Source organism: Poecile atricapillus, chromosome 5 (genome assembly GCF_030490865.1).
Source record: "Poecile atricapillus isolate bPoeAtr1 chromosome 5, bPoeAtr1.hap1, whole genome shotgun sequence".
NCBI classification, from domain to species: Eukaryota; Metazoa; Chordata; class Aves; order Passeriformes; family Paridae; genus Poecile; species Poecile atricapillus.
The window spans coordinates 26,298,331-26,319,504 of NC_081253.1; the positions used below are offsets into that span (position 1 = coordinate 26,298,331).

Below are 21,174 nucleotides of genomic sequence, written 5' to 3' on the forward strand. Positions count from 1 at the left end.
TTTAGAGTACCTCAGACCACAATACTCAAGTTGGGCATTTAGAGATTCTCTAGTCTTTCCTTCTCTTTTATAGCATTTGGGAGCAAAACAGGATTGCTTTCAGTGGTGTTAGTGCTTCCCTTTCCCAGGAATACCTAAATGGTGTTACTTGAGTAAATCATGTGAGAACTGCATCGATGGGCTACAGTTTAAATCTTCCAGACTGTGTTGGCAAGTTTCCCTTCCCAGACACAGGGAAAGAAGAAGACATGTAGCCAACATATTTTTGGTGGCATTTGGGAGTGGTTTTAGAGGTGACAAGCAGAAACATGCTAAACCCTCTATGTCTCTGCTCCATTGACTACAGTATTTCTGTCATGCCTGGGGCCTAGGAAGCCTCTCTCTACGGCACAGCAATTCTCTCAAAGGCACAGCAATTCTCTCAAAACACAGAGAGCAAAGAATGTCAGTGAGGCAAAACTCCTGAAAAGATAGGAAAGTTCAAACGGATTTGCTGCTACACACAGTTGCTGGCCAAAATTGCAAGCCAAACTAGTACATAGAAGCAACACCAACCTTTACACCAGTGCTCAGTAATTCAGAGAGCTCCTTCTCCCATGTCCAAGAAAGTCACAATTCTGTAGTCCAGAGAGACACTGCAGATTTCAGTTGTTTGTGACATTCCCAATGACTCTGCACTAGTGTCTGCTGTCCTGTCTTTGACATCCAAATCTTGTCCTTCATATACATCACATGCCCATCAGTGCTACCAATATTCAATAAAGGTCAAGCACCTAATTGAACTCCCTATGAGGCTTCAGTTTTGAAGAGGCTGTTAACATAAGAAGAATCTGTCTCTCTGTTAAATCCAAACTGGTCCAGTCTTGTTGGGAGGATCACAGACTTCATTCCACGTTGCAAGTTCCAGAGTAAGTAGCACTGAAGGTCCAGGAACCTCTCCTTCTCCCTTCATACAGCATCGGAGATGCTTTAACTTCACACACTCATGTTGTGGCCAGAGAGTCCCAGTGACCCATACACAAAACAGATCTGCTGTGGCTTTTCTTAAGAAAAGAACAGCATTGTGCTGAGCACCCTCTGCCATATCTCCCTACTGCCAGGGCAGGGGGAAAAGGCACAAAGGGTGAAGTCCATGGAAATCAGCTGATGTGGAAAACCAGGTCAGGCCAGGCTGAGATAACCACATATCTATCAGTGCTGATGCTCCAGAAGAATAATGTTGGTAATTGCATAGTGCTCATCTACATTTAGAACTTTGGCACTGCCTCTCCCTTCACTCAGTGCTGCATTTTGTGATGTCTTACACGCACCACCTCACAGATCCCCTGTCTAGGACTGCATGGGCCACCCCACTGCAACCCCTCTCTCTCCACCTGCTTGCAGAACAAAGCAATGCCTGGACACTGGCTGACAGAAGCTGAAAATGAATTTTTGATATTAGCTGAAGAAAGCAGTGTTACTAATGGTTCACAAACTATCCAGACCCTTCCCAAGAATTGGACTTCAAAATTCACTGAAGACTGTTATTGATTACAGTTGCTAGTGATTTCATTACACTTCTTAAATTTCAATATCTTACTAGAACAAACTCTCTAATTCTTCTATAATGCCAGCTTGACAACCATTTGGAGACTGTATTCTCTAATCAAAGGTAAAAGCCCCCCAAATTTCTGAGTACATAATTATAATGTAGACATCAGTGACTACTCAGCACAGAAGTGGCAATACATGGTAACAGCCATGCAAAATGTTTAAAATTCTTCTAACACACAAGCAAACCACCTAACAGTTCAGAAAATAAGAATTTTTTATCACTGTCTTTGTCAAACTGCTGTACATTCCATAAACGTTTTCCTGCCTTATAGAGCTGACACATGAAAACAAGCTCTTGGCTTTTCATAGGATGACTGCAAGTGGCTTTCTTCCAAGTTTTTTGTAGCAGTTACTATTAACAAATTATTACATAGTTACACATGTATGTGCACTGCAGGAGGCACATACAGAAATCTCAGGGGTTTTGCAGCCTCCACAAGTACAGCTACTTCCTAAATTTGCCATCTCTTGATATGTACAGATCAAACTGCTGCAAAAAGAACTGGCAACATTTACAAGAACTGCAACTAATATTTGTTGTCTAAGCAGGGTGCACTTAGCCAACATCCACCTCTTCTCATAACCTGTTGGCCTAACTGGCATCATCCGTCCCAAAGCCAAGGGGTAGGGAATGGATAGCCTGGGATAGAACATATTCCTTCCAAACAATCTGAAGGAGGAATGGGAAAGTATTCTCTTGCTTCCAATGCTACAGAAGTAGCTGGATGACTTAGTAGAGTTCAACCAGATGCTATCACCAAGCTCCCACTTCTGCTTTCTCTTGCAGTGCTGCTCATTAATTCCCCTAGAAATCTTTTGATCTAACATGGTAACACCAGAAGAAAAACAGGGCTCACATCCATCTTCTATTTCATTCCTTGTTCTCTCATCTGCTGGATATAGGGATGGTGACTGCGTTCCCTGCCCACACCCAGTAACTCTGCAACTGTTGTTTTCCAAACAGCAGAACCTTCAGGCTATCTCTTCTGCTTGATCCTGGAGATGACAAAAAATATACAGCAGGGCACAGACCTTCCAAGGAAAGAGCGGGCTCTAAATGATTATTGTCAGTTATCTACTGCCACTCAAAACAAACAAAAAATTGATAAAAGCCAGCAGAAGTAGTTTTGGATGCCCCATTCTGTGCTAATTCTCTATTATCTGACACTGCTTCTCCCTGTATAAGTGATAATGTTATAAATGTGGATCAGAACATCAAGATGTGCATTAGCAATGAGAACAAACCATCACAAAAAAAAAATAATAATTGCCTGCTTTCCTTATACAATATATTAAAATATCAGCTCACATAAATATAGGTAGAAAATATAAAATTAAAACTAATTAAAAATTCCAAAAGAATGTTATTTTTTGTCCTAGTGCTTTAAGGCATTATGAGCACTCCTTTCTGGCACATGTCTTCTGACAATGATCAAGAATATTCAACTTCTATTATTTGTTAGAAAATATATGGCATATCATATCTTGCCTTGAAGCACTTGGGTCTTATGCTCTAAGTGTTAACTACTAACTTATTTTAACTTACTCTATGTAAGAGATCAGATAAAACAGATCCTGCAATAGATATACACAGGAATGAACACCAAGTAAAAGCTTGACAAAATCAACAGAAACCAAAACCACCACAGACTGGCATTTTACAAAGTGCTTTATTTCCCAGTTCTTTCTGCAATGGCTCATAAACATTATTTTTGTTAGCAAGACCAGAATAAACATCAGTGTCCCACCAAAAGTATTAGCCTGTAGTTACCCTCTGGAAAGATCTTACCTTACTAATGTTAATTATGCTGGCTGACTTTATGGTACATTGTTACCACACCTGTTCTCAGTGAAACTTTTCCATTTTTGCAGTTATTAGCTAATCTCACTAGCGATCTCTCATTTTGCAAAGGAGTTCAGAAGTCTGAAATAAGAGGAATGAAGATACTTCTGTTCACAGATTAAATTAGATTAATGAAAACATTTGAAACACTATGAAAACATCAATCTTTTTACAATTGCAACTGATGAACCCTAGGTCACAGCTCCTGATAATGCTAAATTTGGTTCTAGTGTAGTCTGCCTTTTTTTTCCTAAAGATGTCAAACTCACTTTGCCTGATCCAAGGAAAAATCACAAGTTTATGGAATACTTTTTGGTATTGTTTGGTAGCTATGGAACACAGATAATCATGGACTTTTCCAGAGCAGCTGGAGCCTAAATGCAAAATGAAGAATTCTTTCCCCTTTTATAAAACTTCAAAGGAAAAGAGAACTGCCATATGTATTACTTCTATGGCCCTGACATGGCCAGAAAAGCTTAACAAATAAATTATACAGCAAATAAACAGTAAGACAATAATCAATAGTGAGCAATATCTTTGGAAGAAAATACTTGAAGTTACAGTGACAGTGCAATTTTTTCCAAAGCTCATCTAATTCATTATCAAAGAAGTCCTTTTCATCCAACTGTTTACAAACAGTTTTATGGACAGATAACAATTCACCATGTTCCCTTTAACAGAGACTCTTCCCTTTATAGTGAAATGTGAAGAGAGAGGACAAAAAAATGAAGATTAATTTAGCTAATGTTAGGAAGCTATCCATCAAGTTTGTATTTCAGTGCTCCCATTATAAACCAGTAAGTGTGTCATGTCACCTAGTACCCTGCCTAGATACCCTTGGTGTCCAGTGCCAGATATTTTCCAAAGGTGGTGTAAGAACATACATATAAAACTTATCCTCTAAAGGAAGTTCCCTTCTTATTCTTACTACTTATTATTTTACTTATTACTTTACTATTACTTATTATTCTTATTACTTTTATTATTTTCCTAAATAATCTCTGAAAAGCACAAGAGCATAAATCCCATTCCCAAACTCTGCTTATTTCTTTGCCCAAAGTTAACAGCACTTTCACTGAAGATGCCACTCACCACAAACTTTGCCCCATTCTGAAGCACTGCTAGACATAACACTGGGAAGATGCCACACCATTAACACCTGTAAGAACAGCTTTACCAAAGTAAATAATACTGCAGCATCGTCTCCTCAGAACAACTCTCCCATGCTCAAACCTGTAAAAATATGGCTGGTATTCTTTTCCAGCTGAAATGTAACGGATTAGACATGTTCCTGAGATAATTCACCAATGAGATCTACTCTAGTGAAGAGGTGAGTACGCTGAACTTGAAAGGCCTAACCAGAATACATCCAGAAATGTAATTCCTGATTCAGACAAGGTACACTACTTTCTTCACACAGAATGAATCCTTAAAAATTAAAATTTGATTACTTAAAAATTAAAGGCAATAATGACTTGCAGTGATCAAACAGAAATCAGGATTTTCTACCATAACTGACATCCAGATGTAAATTTCAATATTTGAATCAATATGAGGAAAGCTAATTTAATTTATTGCCAATTAAAATAGATTAAATCACTAAGAAACAAAAGCAAATTAAAACAGCACATTCCATTCTGTTGCCCTCTTTCACACTTTGAACCCCCAACTTCTCTGTCTCCCCTTGTCCAAGGTAGCACAGGGCAAAGTGGAACATGGGTGTTGCAGTCAGTCTGTAACAGCTGATTTCTGTCACTCCATCATGGGCTCTCTCCACAGGCTGCAGTCCTTCAGCAGAAGCCTGTTCTGGCATGGCTCCTCTCCACAGACTGCAGTTCCTTCAAAAAAATCTGCACCTACTCTGACATGTGATCCTCTGTGGTCTTAATTTCCAGCACCAGAAGCAATTCCTCCTTCTTCTTCTTCTCTGGCTTGGGTGCTCAGAGAACCGTTTCACCTTCTTCCTCACTCCTCTCTGCCATGCAGCATTTTGCCCTTTCTTACAGACACTGCCACAGAGGTGCCCCAGCTTCACCAATGTGCTCAGCTGTGTCCCATGGCGGGGCTGTTGCTGAGCTGTCTGGAACCAGCTGCGTCCTGCACAGGACCACCCACACCAGAGCACCTGAACTCAATACAGAACCACAAACTAAAAGATGAACATTAAGAACTTTCTGGCTGTCTCCTGTGCTCTCTTTCAAGTTGTGCCCAAAGAGTCATTTGTGGGGACACAGTGGGGCAGACCTACAGACTGATCTGGATTCACAGCAATAACTTTGTACTGATAACAGGCTGGTACACAAAGGGCATCAGCACAGTTCTGTGCTTGTGCTGGCCTGTGTGGAGATGCAGGTGCAGGAGCAGAACCTGTGGTAGGTAATTCCTCTGAGGACTTCTGGAGTGAAGTAGCCCACCCCAGTATTTCCCACTCCTTAAGCAAAATGCAATGATATTTTACATTTCAGTCATGTAAGAAATCAAAGTCCAGCACAATAAAGCAAAGAGAAAACCCCAAAACATAGGAAACTGAGGATGGAGAAGTTTTTTTAAAGTGAGAAATTTGTTTCTGTGCTGCTCTGGGTATGAGAAAGAGGCAACAGGAGAAAGGCAGAAAAGTAGAAAATCACAACATATATGTTAAAACGATTGCCCCACTCTCAAAAAACAATGAGTACAGTGGTAGGAGACGATAAAAAATATGGCTAGGCCAGTGAGAGGTAATTTTATGGCTTCTATTATGTACAAAGTTAGACATGCACTAGCACCTGACATGAAAAACATGTACACGCACCAAATTATTGTGAGGATATTGATTTTAAACTGGTAAAGCCCTCTTTCCACAGATCATCTGTTCTCAGTAGAAACAAGGTCAAGAAGGTTCGCACTTCCTCCATCTCCGATGTACAGAACACCTCAGATGCAATAACAGCTTTGTCAACAGCCAAAAACATGGAGTTATCAGACCAGTTTACATTCAGAAGACAACTAGTACACTGAAGATAAAAGCAAAATACACAATTACCATTCTAGCTTTTATTAGATGTGAGCTCAAGGCATAAGCAGTAACAAAATGAACAATTAAAAAGTAGTATATTAAAAAAATATTTACCATCTAAAGTGAGCCATTTCAGCCATAAGAAATTGCAGTCTTCAGCTGTAAGTTTGAGAGCTTTCTATCTCCTGCAAGCAGCTTTTTGCAAACTTCTTTTCCTCTTCTGTTCTCTGCTCTGGCTTCTTGACAGTTATCTGGAGTGCTCTCAGAGGTAAGTGATCCTGAGAAAACAGCCAATACATATTGAACTAAGAGATAAAAGTGGAAGACAAGGGGGAAACACCTGCACACTTCAGAGAACTGAAGTGTCCTCTATAAGAAACAAAATTTCCAATTCTTTCTCACATTTAATTTCAGCTTTAAAAGAAACAGCTATGTGAAAAAGTTAAATTTATGTAACTTAACAGTGACCTGACAAAGCAAAACTGAACTCAGATCTACGATAGATTTTTAGGCCCAACTTGTGATTAATTTGCAGAAGCACTGTTAAACTTTAAGCTGGCTGTGGGAAGAAATTGAGATTTGTTTCCTTCTCACTGCTGACCAGTGTTTGTCAAGGAACATATTTAAGAAAAGGTATTGTGTAAGGGCAATGCTATGTAAAGAGTAAGAATGCCTACTTTTACCGTTATACTCTTCAGTTGTTTATTCCTTCTACCAGCTCCTTTTCCTAAATTAAGTACACTTGAGGGTGACTCTTCTGGATGCTCCCAACTCTCTGTACATTTTCCATCAAGTTTTCATATACAGAGACTTTATCTTCTCTTAAGCTGGAAGGCAGAATTCCATAAGCCATCCCTCAAGAGATTAATATGAGCAGCTTTGCATCAGGCAAAAACACAAGTGCACCTGTTCTTAGGAGCTGGAAGGTTTTTCTTCTGCTCAACAAGCACTGCAGAACACAGGGGCGACAGAGGCAGAACACAGCCTCAGAATTTGCTCCTAGCTCAGACAGAACTCAGACTAAGATCAAATTCACAAGAGAAGGCTCTCAGTTCATGAGACTTGATAATTTTTGACATCACTAGTTTCACTAAACCAATGCAAATTCCATGCACAAAGAAAATTGGCCACATCTAGAACTGATGTGACAAATGTTTATCAACAAACTGGTTTGCAGATATTGTCATTGATATGCTGTCAAGTGACCAGGTAGATTCTGCAAATGAAAAAGTGCTTTAATGTGATGGGATAGGTATGAACTATGGATTCTGGTGTTATATGCAAGACACAATACAGCACAGATGGAAAATCACCAGGAAGAAAAGTGCCAAACCTTTCAGGCTCTGAGCATGGTGGTTTTGAGGGGTAGTTTGAAATGCTTCATGTTCTGGATAAAAAGAAAAAAACGTGAAAAGGCTTTGGCTATTTTAGGTTATTAAAGGGCTAGAAATATACAACATTATTAAGTTAAAGCTTACCCTGTAAAAAAGTATATATCTGAAAGGACTCTGAATAAAAGCTCTCGGCTATTTCTTTATAAAAAGAAGCTTTCATTTACTTTATGAAAATGCACAGAGACAATAAAAAGATCAGGAGGTGCCACTGGCTTACAGTTTCAGTATGACATGCAAAGATAGCAATGTATGAATGAGTATTCATTAACATTTTGGGACACATTCATAAAACATTGAGACCTGTCCAAACACTAGGCATCTTCTCGAGCAGACCAGAGAGAGTCAGCAATAATACTAATATTCTGAAAAAGAAGATTTACTTTTATTCTCTATTGGAAAATCCTCTTCCTCCCACCAAAGAAAGTGCATTATATAGAAGTCACATCATCAAACTTTAACCTCCTCTGTTTCATTCCAGCAGGTCCTCTCATAAGATCTTACACACTTTCATGCTCTCCACGTCCCTTGAAGGCTTGTAGAAATTCTTGAGTGGACAAGCAGAAAGAACAGCTATGTCAGCACACAGACAATCACTGTTTCTCAAGGGTGCTTTCAGGACTAGCACAGAGAATGTTAGTCTGGCACAAGGACACTGGGACTGAACTTCTTCCGCTCTCACTGACCTGACAACACACACCTCTGTTTCTGGCTCTCCTACTGCCATTTGATTGCCAAACCTAATTATGTTTTAAATAGTATCTACAGACAGAAACTGTTCTCCAAAGAGCCTAAGTATTCCTATGATCTTTCCTGGAGCCACTGAGCTGTCAACATTTGACCAAGGGAGGGAGTTGCAATTTTTACAGTATTTTAGTGGCAGCTTATGCTGTATTGACACTGTCCTGCTATAGAAATCCAAGTACACTAGACAAATGTCCAAATGGACAGATCCAACAGTATCTAGCTCCTTCCAGAAATCAATTCTTATGAAAGCACTATACCACAAACAGATTTTCATGATGAGCCTTATCAATCCTTATTAGAAAAAAGATCAGGAAGAGTGAGAAATTTAATTTGCTTAGAACAGTATGCTCTTGTTTAAACAGGCAGAATGTCATTAACAGAAGCCAGTACATGCCAAATGACCGAGCTGCGCTGCAGAGAGCAAAGGATGGCTGTAGTAAAAACATGAATTCCAATTATCCACATTAAAAGATCTGATTACATGTGCCCTAAAATATCTGCATCATTTAACCACAGATAAGTGTAATTAAAATGGTATTAAAGAATTATGTGCAAACAACTATAGTCATGTCTCCATTTTATTTTAAGATACATACATCTATGTATGTACCATATGTATTTTACAACTATTAAGTATCCAAAGGTAATTTGCAATAAGGGGCTGTCATATACATGCTTTTTGCAAGGCTTCCTCTATCTATCAGAGGCCAACAGACTACTGATGAGAATTACTCCCACAGCTCCTATTTTCCTGTCCAGAGAAGACTCCTTAGGATAAGGACACTCAGTACTTGTCCTTGTAAAGCTTCCCATGCTTTTAAAACCCCTTCTGTACAAGAACAGAATGGGGTCCTAGTTGACAAACATGTATTAGTAGTTTGTATGATACAGCAGTACTATCTCTGATCACTCCTTTGAAGACTCTCCAGAAAACACTTCAAATCCCTTCACGTCATTTGCCATGTGCACCAGAAATGGAATGGGATACTCAGATGTAAGAGCTTGTATTGGAAAAAAAATGCATGCACATGTACTCCTGTTATTTCCTCCTCAAATCATACCTTAGCTGCTGTTGTTGGGTAGACCAACTGGATAGCTTCTGACCTAAAAAAATCAACACCACCTGTTTTACACAGGGCTTGTTTCATTTATTAATGTTGTGCACTGTTGCTGGGAGAAGATAATTGTTACTGATGGGACAGGATCTGAAGTCTATTCCTACAAAAGCTTTGTTCAGAAAGGCAATGCAGATCAAAGATGATTTTCTCATCAGAGACCCATAAAGAACAGTAACTTTTCCCAGCACCATGCTCAGCTATATCACACTTGCTATCCCTAATGGAACAGATTCTTCCTACCTAAACATCTGAGAACGTATGTGCTTGAATAGGCTTAAGGGAGAAAATTGCATTTTTGCCAACAGACAGACAACGGGCAGCTACTATCCACAGCCAGAATCATCAATTCAAGTGGTATGAAAGAGGCCAGCCCTAACAGCTGGCAGAAACCATTCTTTCCTCCCTATTTTATCAAATATTTTCAGTTGCTCAGTTGCTGTGAATGTAAATGGTCTGTGAAATGGTGCTCCCTCATATGCATCCCAGTAATGATGATAAACCCTTAAGCAAGCAAGAAAAAAAACTTAATGCAATTTAAAGGAACATATGTACTTATGATCATGGGGAAGGAGGGAGAAAAACTGATGGGGCAAAGCTCACCAGTGTTTACCTGTGCAGTGAACTCAGCAGCTCCTTCAACAGTCCAACAGTGAAAGAGTGAGAACTGGAGGGCCTGAGGGCATGGGATTTCTGTGGAAGCCTTAATAAGTATGGAGAGACATTTGGGCAGATACTGAACTGCAGTCAGTGGGATGAGGAAAGCAGCAGGTTAGTTCAGTTGGGAAGAAAATGTTTGCTTTCCTTGATAACAGGTAAAGAAAAAGAGTCTACATCCCTGGGCTGAAGCTCCAAGAGGAGCTTCTTCTTCATATTAGAAGCTAAGAATGGGCATCTCAGACTATGGGGAGTCATTTACCCGACTCTGGTGCTCACCAAAATTCCAGCAGCTTCTCTGTTTTTAAGGGCAGGGCAGGATTCCCTTTTTTCCCATACCTTTAAATTCCTACCACGAACTCACACTATCCACTACTGGCATAGAGAGGACTATGGACAGAATCAGGAACTGCACTGAGCCTTTGGGCTCTCAGCCCCAGAGCCCTCCAAGCACAGCTCCCATCAGTCCTCCAAGCAGGATCCTTGCTTTTCAGGAACTTCTTCCACCTAGTCTCCCTGGAGCTCTCCTACTTGTGGTCCATCATCTCTAATATCCACTGCCCTGAAAGAGCTCTTGCATTTCTCCCCATGAGCCCCCATAGCCACAAAATAGGCCATTACTTTAAAAGAACAAGTAGTTTACATTTGAATAGGAATATTATACAGTAAGTTACTATAGAAAAAAAATATATATACACACATATATATACAGACATTTGTGCCTCTAAATTTTGTAGAAACTGCAATAATTTTGTACCAATAAAAAGCACTCATTTCCAGTACTGGTTTCCATCCAAGAGGCCTCCAGCCTTGAAGAAGAGCTATGGATGTACACCTTTTTACACCTTCTCTACATTTTACCAAAAGGTTATTTTTGCATGCACATACAGAAGCACATCTCTTCTTGTAAAGCAACCAATCACTCTTACAGACAATCAACAAGGATAACTGGAAAATCAGTTGTTCATTTACACTACAGTTGAAGGCCAAGAATTCTAGGTTTGCAAAGTAAGTGCTTGCACACAACAACCACAAGAAAACAAAGCAAACATCAGAAAAACATCTACAATTCCAACACAAAATAATAACCAACTACTTTGCATCAAGCTACACAGATTACTCTGAAAAATCAGCCTTAAGTATTCTATTTAAACTATTTTAACCATTGAACATGGCAGCATTTACTTTGTTTATTTTCAGATACTTAACAGTCTTCTCTATAAAATGTAGGTGGCTATTAGTGAACAAAGGCATTAAATCAAATATAGAGACTGGACATGGAGACGAATTCATGTTCCTTCTTTAGCAATATGCACAAAACAAATGTAAAACACATACTTTGAAAAAGAAAGATTATATTACATTAAAAAAAATAACAGTAATAAGCTGAATTATATATTTGGAAGACAAAGAAATTAAATTCTGTGAAAATGAAGAAAACTGAAGACAAAAATGTGAGTATTGAGTGAAGAATAATTTAAAATAAATTTTCCAATAAACAGAATTGCAAGTCTAATCCTCAGCTTTTAAAAACAACTAATTCTTTATTGCTTCTTTAAAATTTTTCCAACTTTTACTTCTGTTGTTTTCAGAATACCATGCAAATCAGGATAGAATATAAAATTCATTTCAGAGCCTGCAATTCAAGATGGACTAAAAGAGTGTTTCCTCCAGTTGTGAGCACTAGGTCAAAACCAGAAACACTGTCAGAAATACCGTGCAGCACAGGATGAGACTATAGCTCATGGTGGAAAGAACCATGTTAAAACCAGAACTGTTAATGAGGGAACTAAGCAAGAGCTGATGGAAATGGAAATAATCTTTCTTTAAGCTTTTATTTCAATCACAAATGTATTGTCTGCTTTGAAGAGAACTAAAATGGAAATAACCTCTTGCTGGTGATCTTTAGCTGTAATTTATTCTTTTGAAAAGAAGCATTCTCAAAAATGAGGAAAAATTCTCAAAAAAAAGAGAAAGGGAAAGAGAATATGGTTTGGAATGCATTATTTTAAGAAAAACTGATGGTGATGGATTATTGAATACAGAAGCATGGAAGGAGGTACCAATTCTGGTATGCAGTTTTTGAGTTGGAAAAGAGAAGAGGACTGCTGGCTGGGTGCTCCAGAACTAAGACTGCAGCAGAGAACATCTATTTGGGAGATACTTTGACAATTAGCAAAACAACCTACCAAAAAACCAACAACAAACAAAACAAAAAAACCCAACTAAATAAAATACCCCACAGGCAAATCTTGGGGGATTCTTCCTAGCCAGAAATAAGTATAGCATACCATAAAACAAGTCAGTGTAGACACTAAATATGAGAGGCTCCAAAAAACTGGAGATTTTAAAATGCATTTGCATCATAAAATACTGCTCTTATTTAATAAGAGCATGATCCTGTTGGAAAATTCTAATGGGACTTAACCCATAAAAATTAGCTTTAAACAAATAATGTTTACAATGCTAGTTAACTTCAGAGAAGTTAATATATATTAAGACTATGATATAGCACCTAACAGATTTTGCACATAAAGGCATTTGGAACACAAGTTCAATGTAAGGCTTTCAAAAGTTTTAGCTTTAAATACTCAAAAGAAAATTAAAAAAAAATAAAATTAAATGGCCATTGTTTAGAAGATGTTTGTGAATGCTTGAATGTAAGGTAAAGTAACAATTTTAAAATGTCAATATTTTGGTTCATTTAATATTCACAACACTTTTTTCTCTACATAAATGAAATAGTTTTTCTGGGGTTCTTTGTTTGTTTTCAAGTCCAAAAAAGAGAAAAGTCCTCACACTGAATTCTTCCACAGCATGCAGAAAAAAACCCCTATTTTATGATCAAGTTCTCAACTACTTAGTAGGAACTAATAACAGAAAGGCTCCTGTTGCTGTATACAAACTACTCTGAATTTTGCTATACGAATTCAACATCTGAATTGCAAAAAATGCAATTTCTTAACTTGATATCTATGTTGGCATCAGTTTCATTTCATTTACAGCTTTAAAATGATTCCAAGTTATTGCAGGTATGATTTTTTTTTCTTAAGGAAACAGCTGTCACAGATTACACAGCTCAGTGCTTGTCACTTACTATGGCTTTAACTCAAATATTACTAAACAATAATTTTTAACACATTCAATTTTCTAAAGAATCCAGGTAATTATTTTAATTGTATGGACCACTTAAGTCTTAGAATATGTCACTTTTGAGAAAGATGAGTTTGTTTTCTGAATGTTGAGGTGAAGAATACTTGGACATTGCTTTGATTACTTCCTTTGTTTTCTTGGGCTTCTCTTTGTTAGGAATGTATCCACAAGCCCTACATCACAAACAGCAGCAGGTTAAATCACATTTGTCTGAGCTGATAGCTTTAAGTGCACAAAGCAAGAGGTAGATAAGCTGAAATGGCAGCATCAATCATTTTCCATGAGAAAGACTCCTGCATTTAGTTGTTAGGACCAACTGCAAATACAGCAGCACTGCAAAGGAAGGCTGCATGCATCAATGAACCTCATTACAAAGCCAGAACTTAAGTTCAAAGATGTCAAAGTCAAAAAAATTCACCATTACAATTCATACACTTTGCTTTATCATACAACTTTATGTTCACCTGGCAACCTCACCTTTCTCCTCTCCTTGATCTTCACACCATTAACATTATGATCAGGTCAAAGCTGCATTTTCTTAAGCATCCATGTCCTTTATCACTTTGAAGTTTAGCAACCTGGACCTTCCTTTTCTCACAAAACCATTGTCATACTGATCGCTTTGCTGTTGGATTCTGTGATCTTGGAGCTGACAGATTCTATGGTCTCTGTAGTGCAATAAGAGTCAAGGGTCTCAAGGAGAAAATGCAAACCCAGCATTGTGATCCACATTCTAAAGCTAAGGAATTAAATTGTGGAAGACCTTCAGAAACAATGAACAAAATAGGCCATTTGGATAGAATCCAAATTACTCAAAACTTGAAACAGAAGAGAGAGGTGGTGTTCCATGGGGCAACTGAATGACCTGGAGTTGGCAGTGAGCCACATCAGTCAAACCAAAACAGCTTTCTGTCATAACTACTCTAAAATACGCTTAGTCCGAATGTCATAATACAATTAAAAAAGAATGGCAGTACTTTGAGAGCACCTGCCTTTCCTTCCAAGACATTTAGAGTTCTCCAATTTGAAAAATCCTTCCAGGCTTCAGGTGAAGAACTATGGTGAAGAACTGTGGCAGTCTCTGATTTTATCTGTCTCCATAGACAATGCTTTTTCTCTCGGTTCTTGTTTAACTTGGCTCACACAGGTAACAACACCCTCTGTATTTTCTTCAGCTTAAAAACAAAACAAAAAAAAATCAAATACTGAAGTTCAAACTCCATTGACAATGCTTCAGCCACAATAACTGTGCATTTAAAAGAAAAATATTTCAGTAACTCAAGCTAACAGTTAAGGTATATATAAAGTTTACTGCTTCTTAGCTTGATAGCCAGTTACTTATGTCACCCACTGTGCTCTAAAACACTGCAAGTTGACATAAACTTACTTCAGTAAGGCTCCCCTCAAATAACAATATTTAAACCAATTTATAAAAAATAATAAAATGTTTGGAGGTACAAAATCACTTTCACACAAAACGTCTTTCCTCTTTTCCATAGAAAAATAATAAAACTAATTAGAATTGGCTGAAAGAAGTTTGTCTTGGAGTTTCCCACTATCAACACATTTGTCTCCTTTCTTCAAGACACACAGAACAAAATAATATGTGAACAAATATTCACATATTATTGAGCAAACTGCAACTTACTAAGTGCTGGCTGGCTGTCCACAAGACGTACTGGAATAGTCTGTACATCTCCCAAGAGAATCTGATGCTCTCCTCCTTCTAGGCTTCTGGAGTCATCCACCCCTTCAGCTGGTCCCAGCTGGCCCATGGCAACCAGACTCTGATCAGGGCCAGGCAGAGCCCCAAAAGCAGGCGCAGCAGCACTGTCCTGTGTTAGGCCAGCACCTGCTTGCAGACTGTGGCTCTGACTGAGTGCTAGAGAATGGCTGCTTATTGCACTCCCCAGGGAATCCAGGAGACTCGAAGGGCTGGGAGGGGAATGGTTATTTACAGCTAGCAGGGCTGTTGGTCCATTTGTCGAGGTAAATGTTGACTGCAGCTGTAATCCCTGTGAAAGAGAAGGCAGAAGTACCAACATAACAGTATTTACAGCAGAAGGAGTTTGCATTTAACAGCATGTATTGTCTAGATAGCTTCTGACTTCCTACTCATTAACTCTTTTGAACACTCAATCCCAGCAACTCTAGGCTCAAAATGTACTTTAAGACAATTAGGACAATGGAATCCAGCAGCATTTAGAAGACTGCTTAGAACCATAAATCTCTAATTTTGGATTGATATTCAGTTTTGGATCATTCCCCAGTACTGTTCATTCCCACAAGAGGCAGGTACTACAAGCTAAGCACACTGCATTAAATAAAATGATATGAGGTGGAGCCAGGCTTCACCAGGTTTCCTCAGAAAGACAGGAAACAGCAAGTAGAACAGAATCTTACTACAGATTGTATTTCTAGGGAAAAGATCATGCATTTCATTGGGGTTCAGGAAATATGAAGGCACATTTTCAAGGTAGTTAAGTAAGAAGGATAAGAGAGCCAGCTTTGAAGGGAGATGAGCTTTAGAAGCTCTTTTACCATGACATTCTTATCCCTCGCTCTTCAGCCTTTCAACCTGCAAGTTTACAGCTCTGAGCTAGGAACAGCTTCAGGATTTTAAGATATTTTCTTAAGAGGCTGGAGAAGGATTTAAAAGGAATAAACAAGACTGTCTTATTTCCCTGCAGTTTTGCAGCATTTTCATTATGAAATGACTGAAGCATGTGGAAAATTAATAGGTACTTGGTTTGAGGTAGAAACCCACTGTCTTTATCCTCTTGGTTTTCAAGAGAAAACTTCACAAGAGACTCTAACTTCGAAGTGTCAAAAGATGGCAGTGGGATCCCCTGCACCACAGCTATATGCTAAATGTGATGTGCAAGAGCAGCCAGAGTAAGAGCTGACAGCTACTTCAAAGTCTGTGTTAACCAGCTACGATTGGGATCAGCTGAGAGGGAACATGCTGTTCTCAGCTTGCCTTCAGCACTTCCAGCACAGCATGTTTGATGTTCTGTAAATGACTTGGCTGTACCTGAAGTTGTGCAAATATCTTGGGCTGAAGTGAAGAGAGTGAAGACAACAGCTGAGCTGTTTCAGGTATCAAGGACTCCCCACTCTGGTTGGATTCTGCTTTGGTGATGACTGACTCCACTCCTGAGATCCCTATGGTACCAAAGTGAAGAAGCAGACAGTTATGAAAAATCTCTTCCGTTTAATAAAAGCCTCCCCTGTAAACCAAATTCCCTTCAATCTCAATTACAGATATACAGACGATGTATATATACATACATATATGCAGTTCTCTTTGCAGAACTTGGATGCTAAAGAAGACTGGGTGTGACAGAAAGGCAATACTGCAGGAAGTTTGCATGTATCTACAGAGCAAAAACCAGAGGCACCAATAAATCTGTTCCTGAGAGCACCCTACATTGTCCTTTGAATTTGTAGTTACAACATAAATGCTGAAACACTTCTAACAGAGTGGCAAATCATTTAAGATATCTATGCCTCAGTAAGGACTTACTGATACACAGGTATCAAAAGAAAAGGTTGTCTTTCAAAATAAAAATCTACACAGGAAATTTTCTATGTTTCACCACTCCCTTCCCATCTTTGTGAAACCAGTATAACTTCTATGCAATATCATGCAAAGTCCATTTATCTGGAGGTCTTTCAGCCTACAGATTATATCATATCCTCAAAATTCTTATTTAATGCAAGAATGATGGACTTCATTTCCTAAAGTTTTGTGAAAACTGAGATTCACTTATAACAATTTCTGCAAGAAAACTTCTCATGAGATCATTCCATTTCCTGTTGGAGACACCCAGAACATTTTGGTTAAGCTTTATACAAGCAGACATTGCTCAGCTTCTTATTTCTCAGTTCCACTTTTATGGAGGTAAAAGAGGAACTTGCCCTGTGAATGCAGATTAGTCTGGTGAACGTAAAAAAAATTGAGAATGGTCAATTGCAAAACATTTTCTATCAGAAAATCATAGGAAAAGCTTCCAGCAATCTGAGTGGAGGTAGATTTTTCAACATATATAATGATCTGCAGACTCTTAACTGCTGTAACTGATTGGAAGATACATACAAATCTGTGAATCTTGAAGACAAGTACTTCAAATATTTAGACTCTTTTGAATATTATACAGAGATCACATATGCATATGTGAATATTCACATGAAGAAAGAGATAGTAGCTCTCTCCCTGGGGTGTATTCTACAGCAATACTCCTGGGAAAGAAGGTAATAGTTCAACTCCTCCTCTACTTGCTACAAAGAAAGTTATATCACATGGAGATAGGGAGTTCTGCACAAACAAGTTCTGTTACTGCCTGATTTCTTAAATGTACAGTTATCTCCATTTGGCACAAGCTGAAATTGAAAAAAAATATGTATACAAAGAATAGTCTGAAAAGTCAATGCTGTTGTCCCTTGCTACCACTTCACAAACATTAATGGAAGTTCATTTTTAGGAAGTCAGACTTCTTTTTTGTAATACAATTATAAATGTTTTGAAATGTGTACAAACACATATAAGGGGAGATGACACATGCTGCAATTAGAGTTTTTGCTTATATTCACTGAGCTGGTTCACATGTGCAGAAAATGAAACAAAACCCCTACTTCTGCTTCCTGTAAAATTCAGTATGTCACTGGGTGGATGTTTACACATTTGATAGGCTACTTTGTCTTAAAAGATTATCTGTGTAAAACAAAGCAAGCAAGAATTGGTCTCTTTCTGAGTGTTCTCCAGCACTCAGTTCGTATAAAAGTCATCCCTGCTGAGCTCTACCACAGCTGTTGAAGGCACAACTATTCTGTGTCTCTCCATAAAAACACAGTAATGGCAATACTCATAGGCATGCAAGCTTAAGCACAGTAAGTCTGTTCACATTGCAAACTTCTTTTTTTCCTATAAAACAAGACTTCTTTAAAAAGTTCAAGCTGAGTCTAAAAATTAACCTCTTCTTCTCTCACAATTGTAAAACACTGTAATTCTTGCCTAAAAGCATCAAGCATACATAACACTTTTCAGTTCAAATTAATCCATTGCAGCAGCACCCAAAATAAGCTAAAAAAACCCAAAAGAAACAGTGTCCAACCTTTGCCTTTTTTTAACAGTAAATGCACTGGTTTACATGGAACTGATTCACATAAATCAGGTTCACCAAGTTGTTGAGAACTCATGCAGTGAGCCAAACCCCTGAGGGTTTATATTTCCTGCTACAACAAATAAGCAATTGGCTCACGTCACTCCCTGACCTAAGGGGAAAGGGACACAAACACATCAGGATTTCTTCAGGCAAGAACCACAGGATAACTGTAGACACAAGTAAATCCTGAACAGGACATCTGTGGCAATACCCCTTTGGTCCCTGCAGACTTCTCCATCAACTGTCTAGAACAAAATGTACCAAATCACCACATTTTGGTTAAATGGGGAAACCAGCTGGCTCTGCTGCATGTTAAAAACATCTGCAAAGTCTGCAGCATGATCTGAACCTGTGCAAACAATTAGGCTTTTCCACCTCCCTTCAATCATACCCCTGCTAAAAGCCAGGGATAGTTCTGATGAGTTTCACATCAAACCTATTAAACAAAGGATGGGGAAAACATCAACAAACATGAGGAAAGGTTCTTCTGGTGTCACACTAGACAAAACATTCTTGAAACAAGGATGGGAAGGGAAGAATAATCTAATTTTAAATTTATTACCAGGCACTATAATGCAACAGAACATCTTAGCCTATGTGTAATTCTATCTATGTGGGGAGCAAGTAGATCTAGTTACAAACACCTGTATTTTGTCTTATTACATGTTTTGAAGTTGAAGTAATAGTAGTAGGAACCCACTTTCAACAATGGAAAAACAGCATAACATCTTAAAAAAAACCAGTCCTTCAACCAAGAATGCATAAAAGTAAGATTATATAAAAATATATCATATCTACACTCTAGTTTTCCAACAGACTGGGAAGAAGTTTATCACATTGTGGCTCAACAATTACTGGGAAGAGATGATACTTGGGTGCCACATTAATAAAGAAGTTACATCACAAAGATCTGAAGAAACACATCTCTCAGCCTTGCTACCACTTAACACCCGTGTTTCTAGTACTGTTCTAAGCATCAAGGCAAAATGGAAAATATTGCTCTCAGTTCCAATAACAGAAATACAAAGCTTGCTGTTCAGTGCCTGATCCCGGCATTGGAATTCATCAGGCCAATGACTTCTGAGAAGCAGGAGTGTCTCAATGTGCAATGAAGTCCTTTTCAGCAAGACGTTTAAACATGTGAAGCAGAAACCATCTGGAACGCAAATATTCTGCTGGATCCTGAGTACTGTGTCCCCTGGCAGACATATCTCTTCAGTAGTAACTTAATTCTCTCTAAACAGGTATTATTAGCACCTTCATCCAAGAAAAAATGTTCTTTCCAGACATGCTATTAAACCATGCTACTAAAATTTTTGTCTGTTTGAAGATGCTAAAGAAAAGCCAAATTTATAATTTTAATACTTCTGCCAAGAACATCATGACTATGCATATTTTTTCCACATATGCAGTCAAATAGGAAAAAAAAAAGTTAAACGAAATAGTTACAGCAAAATAATCCTTCTTAAGTTCACCTGAGTGACAGGACATGACAGCAACCTCCCTGCAAGGAAACTGAACTTCTGTGACATAGCTAATAAAACTCATTTGGAGATAGGTTGGTTATACATGCAGTCCTACCATCTGAAGGTGGTGAAGCAAACGCAACAGTCACTGTTTCTGTGAGGACATTCCCACTGTCTGTGGTCCACTGCAGCTGAAAGGAAAAAGAACTCAGTTCTCAGAAAGGGTGCAAGCTTGTCTACAAGGAACACAGGCTCAACACATAATATAAGAAATATAAGAAAACAGCATTTAAAACTACATTTTTTTACTTTTTCATAATTACGCATTTTAGGACCGCTTGATTCACAAAAAAAAAGTACTGTAAAAGATTTTTAAACATGCACTGTGTATCAGGAAGGTTATCTGCTTTATCTGTTCATGACAGTTTAACGACTTAAAATAGGAAATAGTCAAACCAATTGGCTAACAAGCACACTCACCTGGGCTATATCATTGTAGGGAGAGGGAAAAGATTGATGACACGGCATGATTTAACAGTACTGTTTGTCAAAGCTGATTTTAAATCAGCCATTTCTCAGCAGTTAGTCTCAAAACCAGGGTCACTGTGTGCCCTTTATTACTCAATACATGGAAGAAAATTAAGGAACTAGATTTAAGAGTTACTGAGCATTTGGAAAATTCAACTCCAAGCTCACAGCACTTACTATAAAGTGCATTTATTACTATTTATACATTCAAAATGTTTAAGTCCTAATCTAGACCACATCTGAGACTTCATCCCCATCTTTTTCAGCTACAGAAAAGCAGTAAGAACTTCTTCTAAACAAAGACAGTGACAAAACCAGGAATAAAATTTTATGCCTCATGTAAGTTTTTCTACACCAATGTCTTCCAGTCCATGCAGTCATCAAGAAGTGCTAATACTGTGTAATTTGTCAATCAACTAACAGCAGTCTAATGCTGATGAGATAAATACTGAATATAGTCAGAAGGTTTTATTCACATTTAATCCAATCTTGCTCAGCCAGAGATTCCACTGAAAATATTG

At 38.3% G+C, this 21,174-nt stretch overlaps 1 protein-coding gene across 6 annotated transcripts in view; it reads right to left on the reverse strand.

Moving 5' to 3' along the window:
- Positions 1 to 3,244: 3,244 nt before the first annotated feature.
- CARF (calcium responsive transcription factor) overlaps positions 3,245 to 21,174 on the reverse strand; it is a 36,206-nt gene continuing 18,276 nt past the window's right edge. For 3 of the 6 annotated variants that reach the window (XM_058839460.1, XM_058839464.1, XM_058839465.1), the window contains 7 exons: positions 20,241 to 20,316; positions 16,529 to 16,659; positions 15,143 to 15,509; positions 8,206 to 14,669; positions 7,765 to 7,818; positions 6,546 to 6,709; positions 3,245 to 6,429 (listed from right to left, as the gene is read on the reverse strand). In XM_058839460.1, coding sequence (XP_058695443.1) covers positions 14,551 to 14,669; positions 15,143 to 15,509; positions 16,529 to 16,659; positions 20,241 to 20,316 — 693 coding nt within the window. In that variant the 3' untranslated portion in view covers positions 3,245 to 6,429; positions 6,546 to 6,709; positions 7,765 to 7,818; positions 8,206 to 14,550. The remainder of the gene's footprint in view (positions 6,430 to 6,545; positions 6,710 to 7,764; positions 7,819 to 8,205; positions 14,670 to 15,142; positions 15,510 to 16,528; positions 16,660 to 20,240; positions 20,317 to 21,174) is intronic. The other 3 variants (XM_058839463.1, XM_058839461.1, XM_058839462.1) reach the window with 3 other exon arrangements.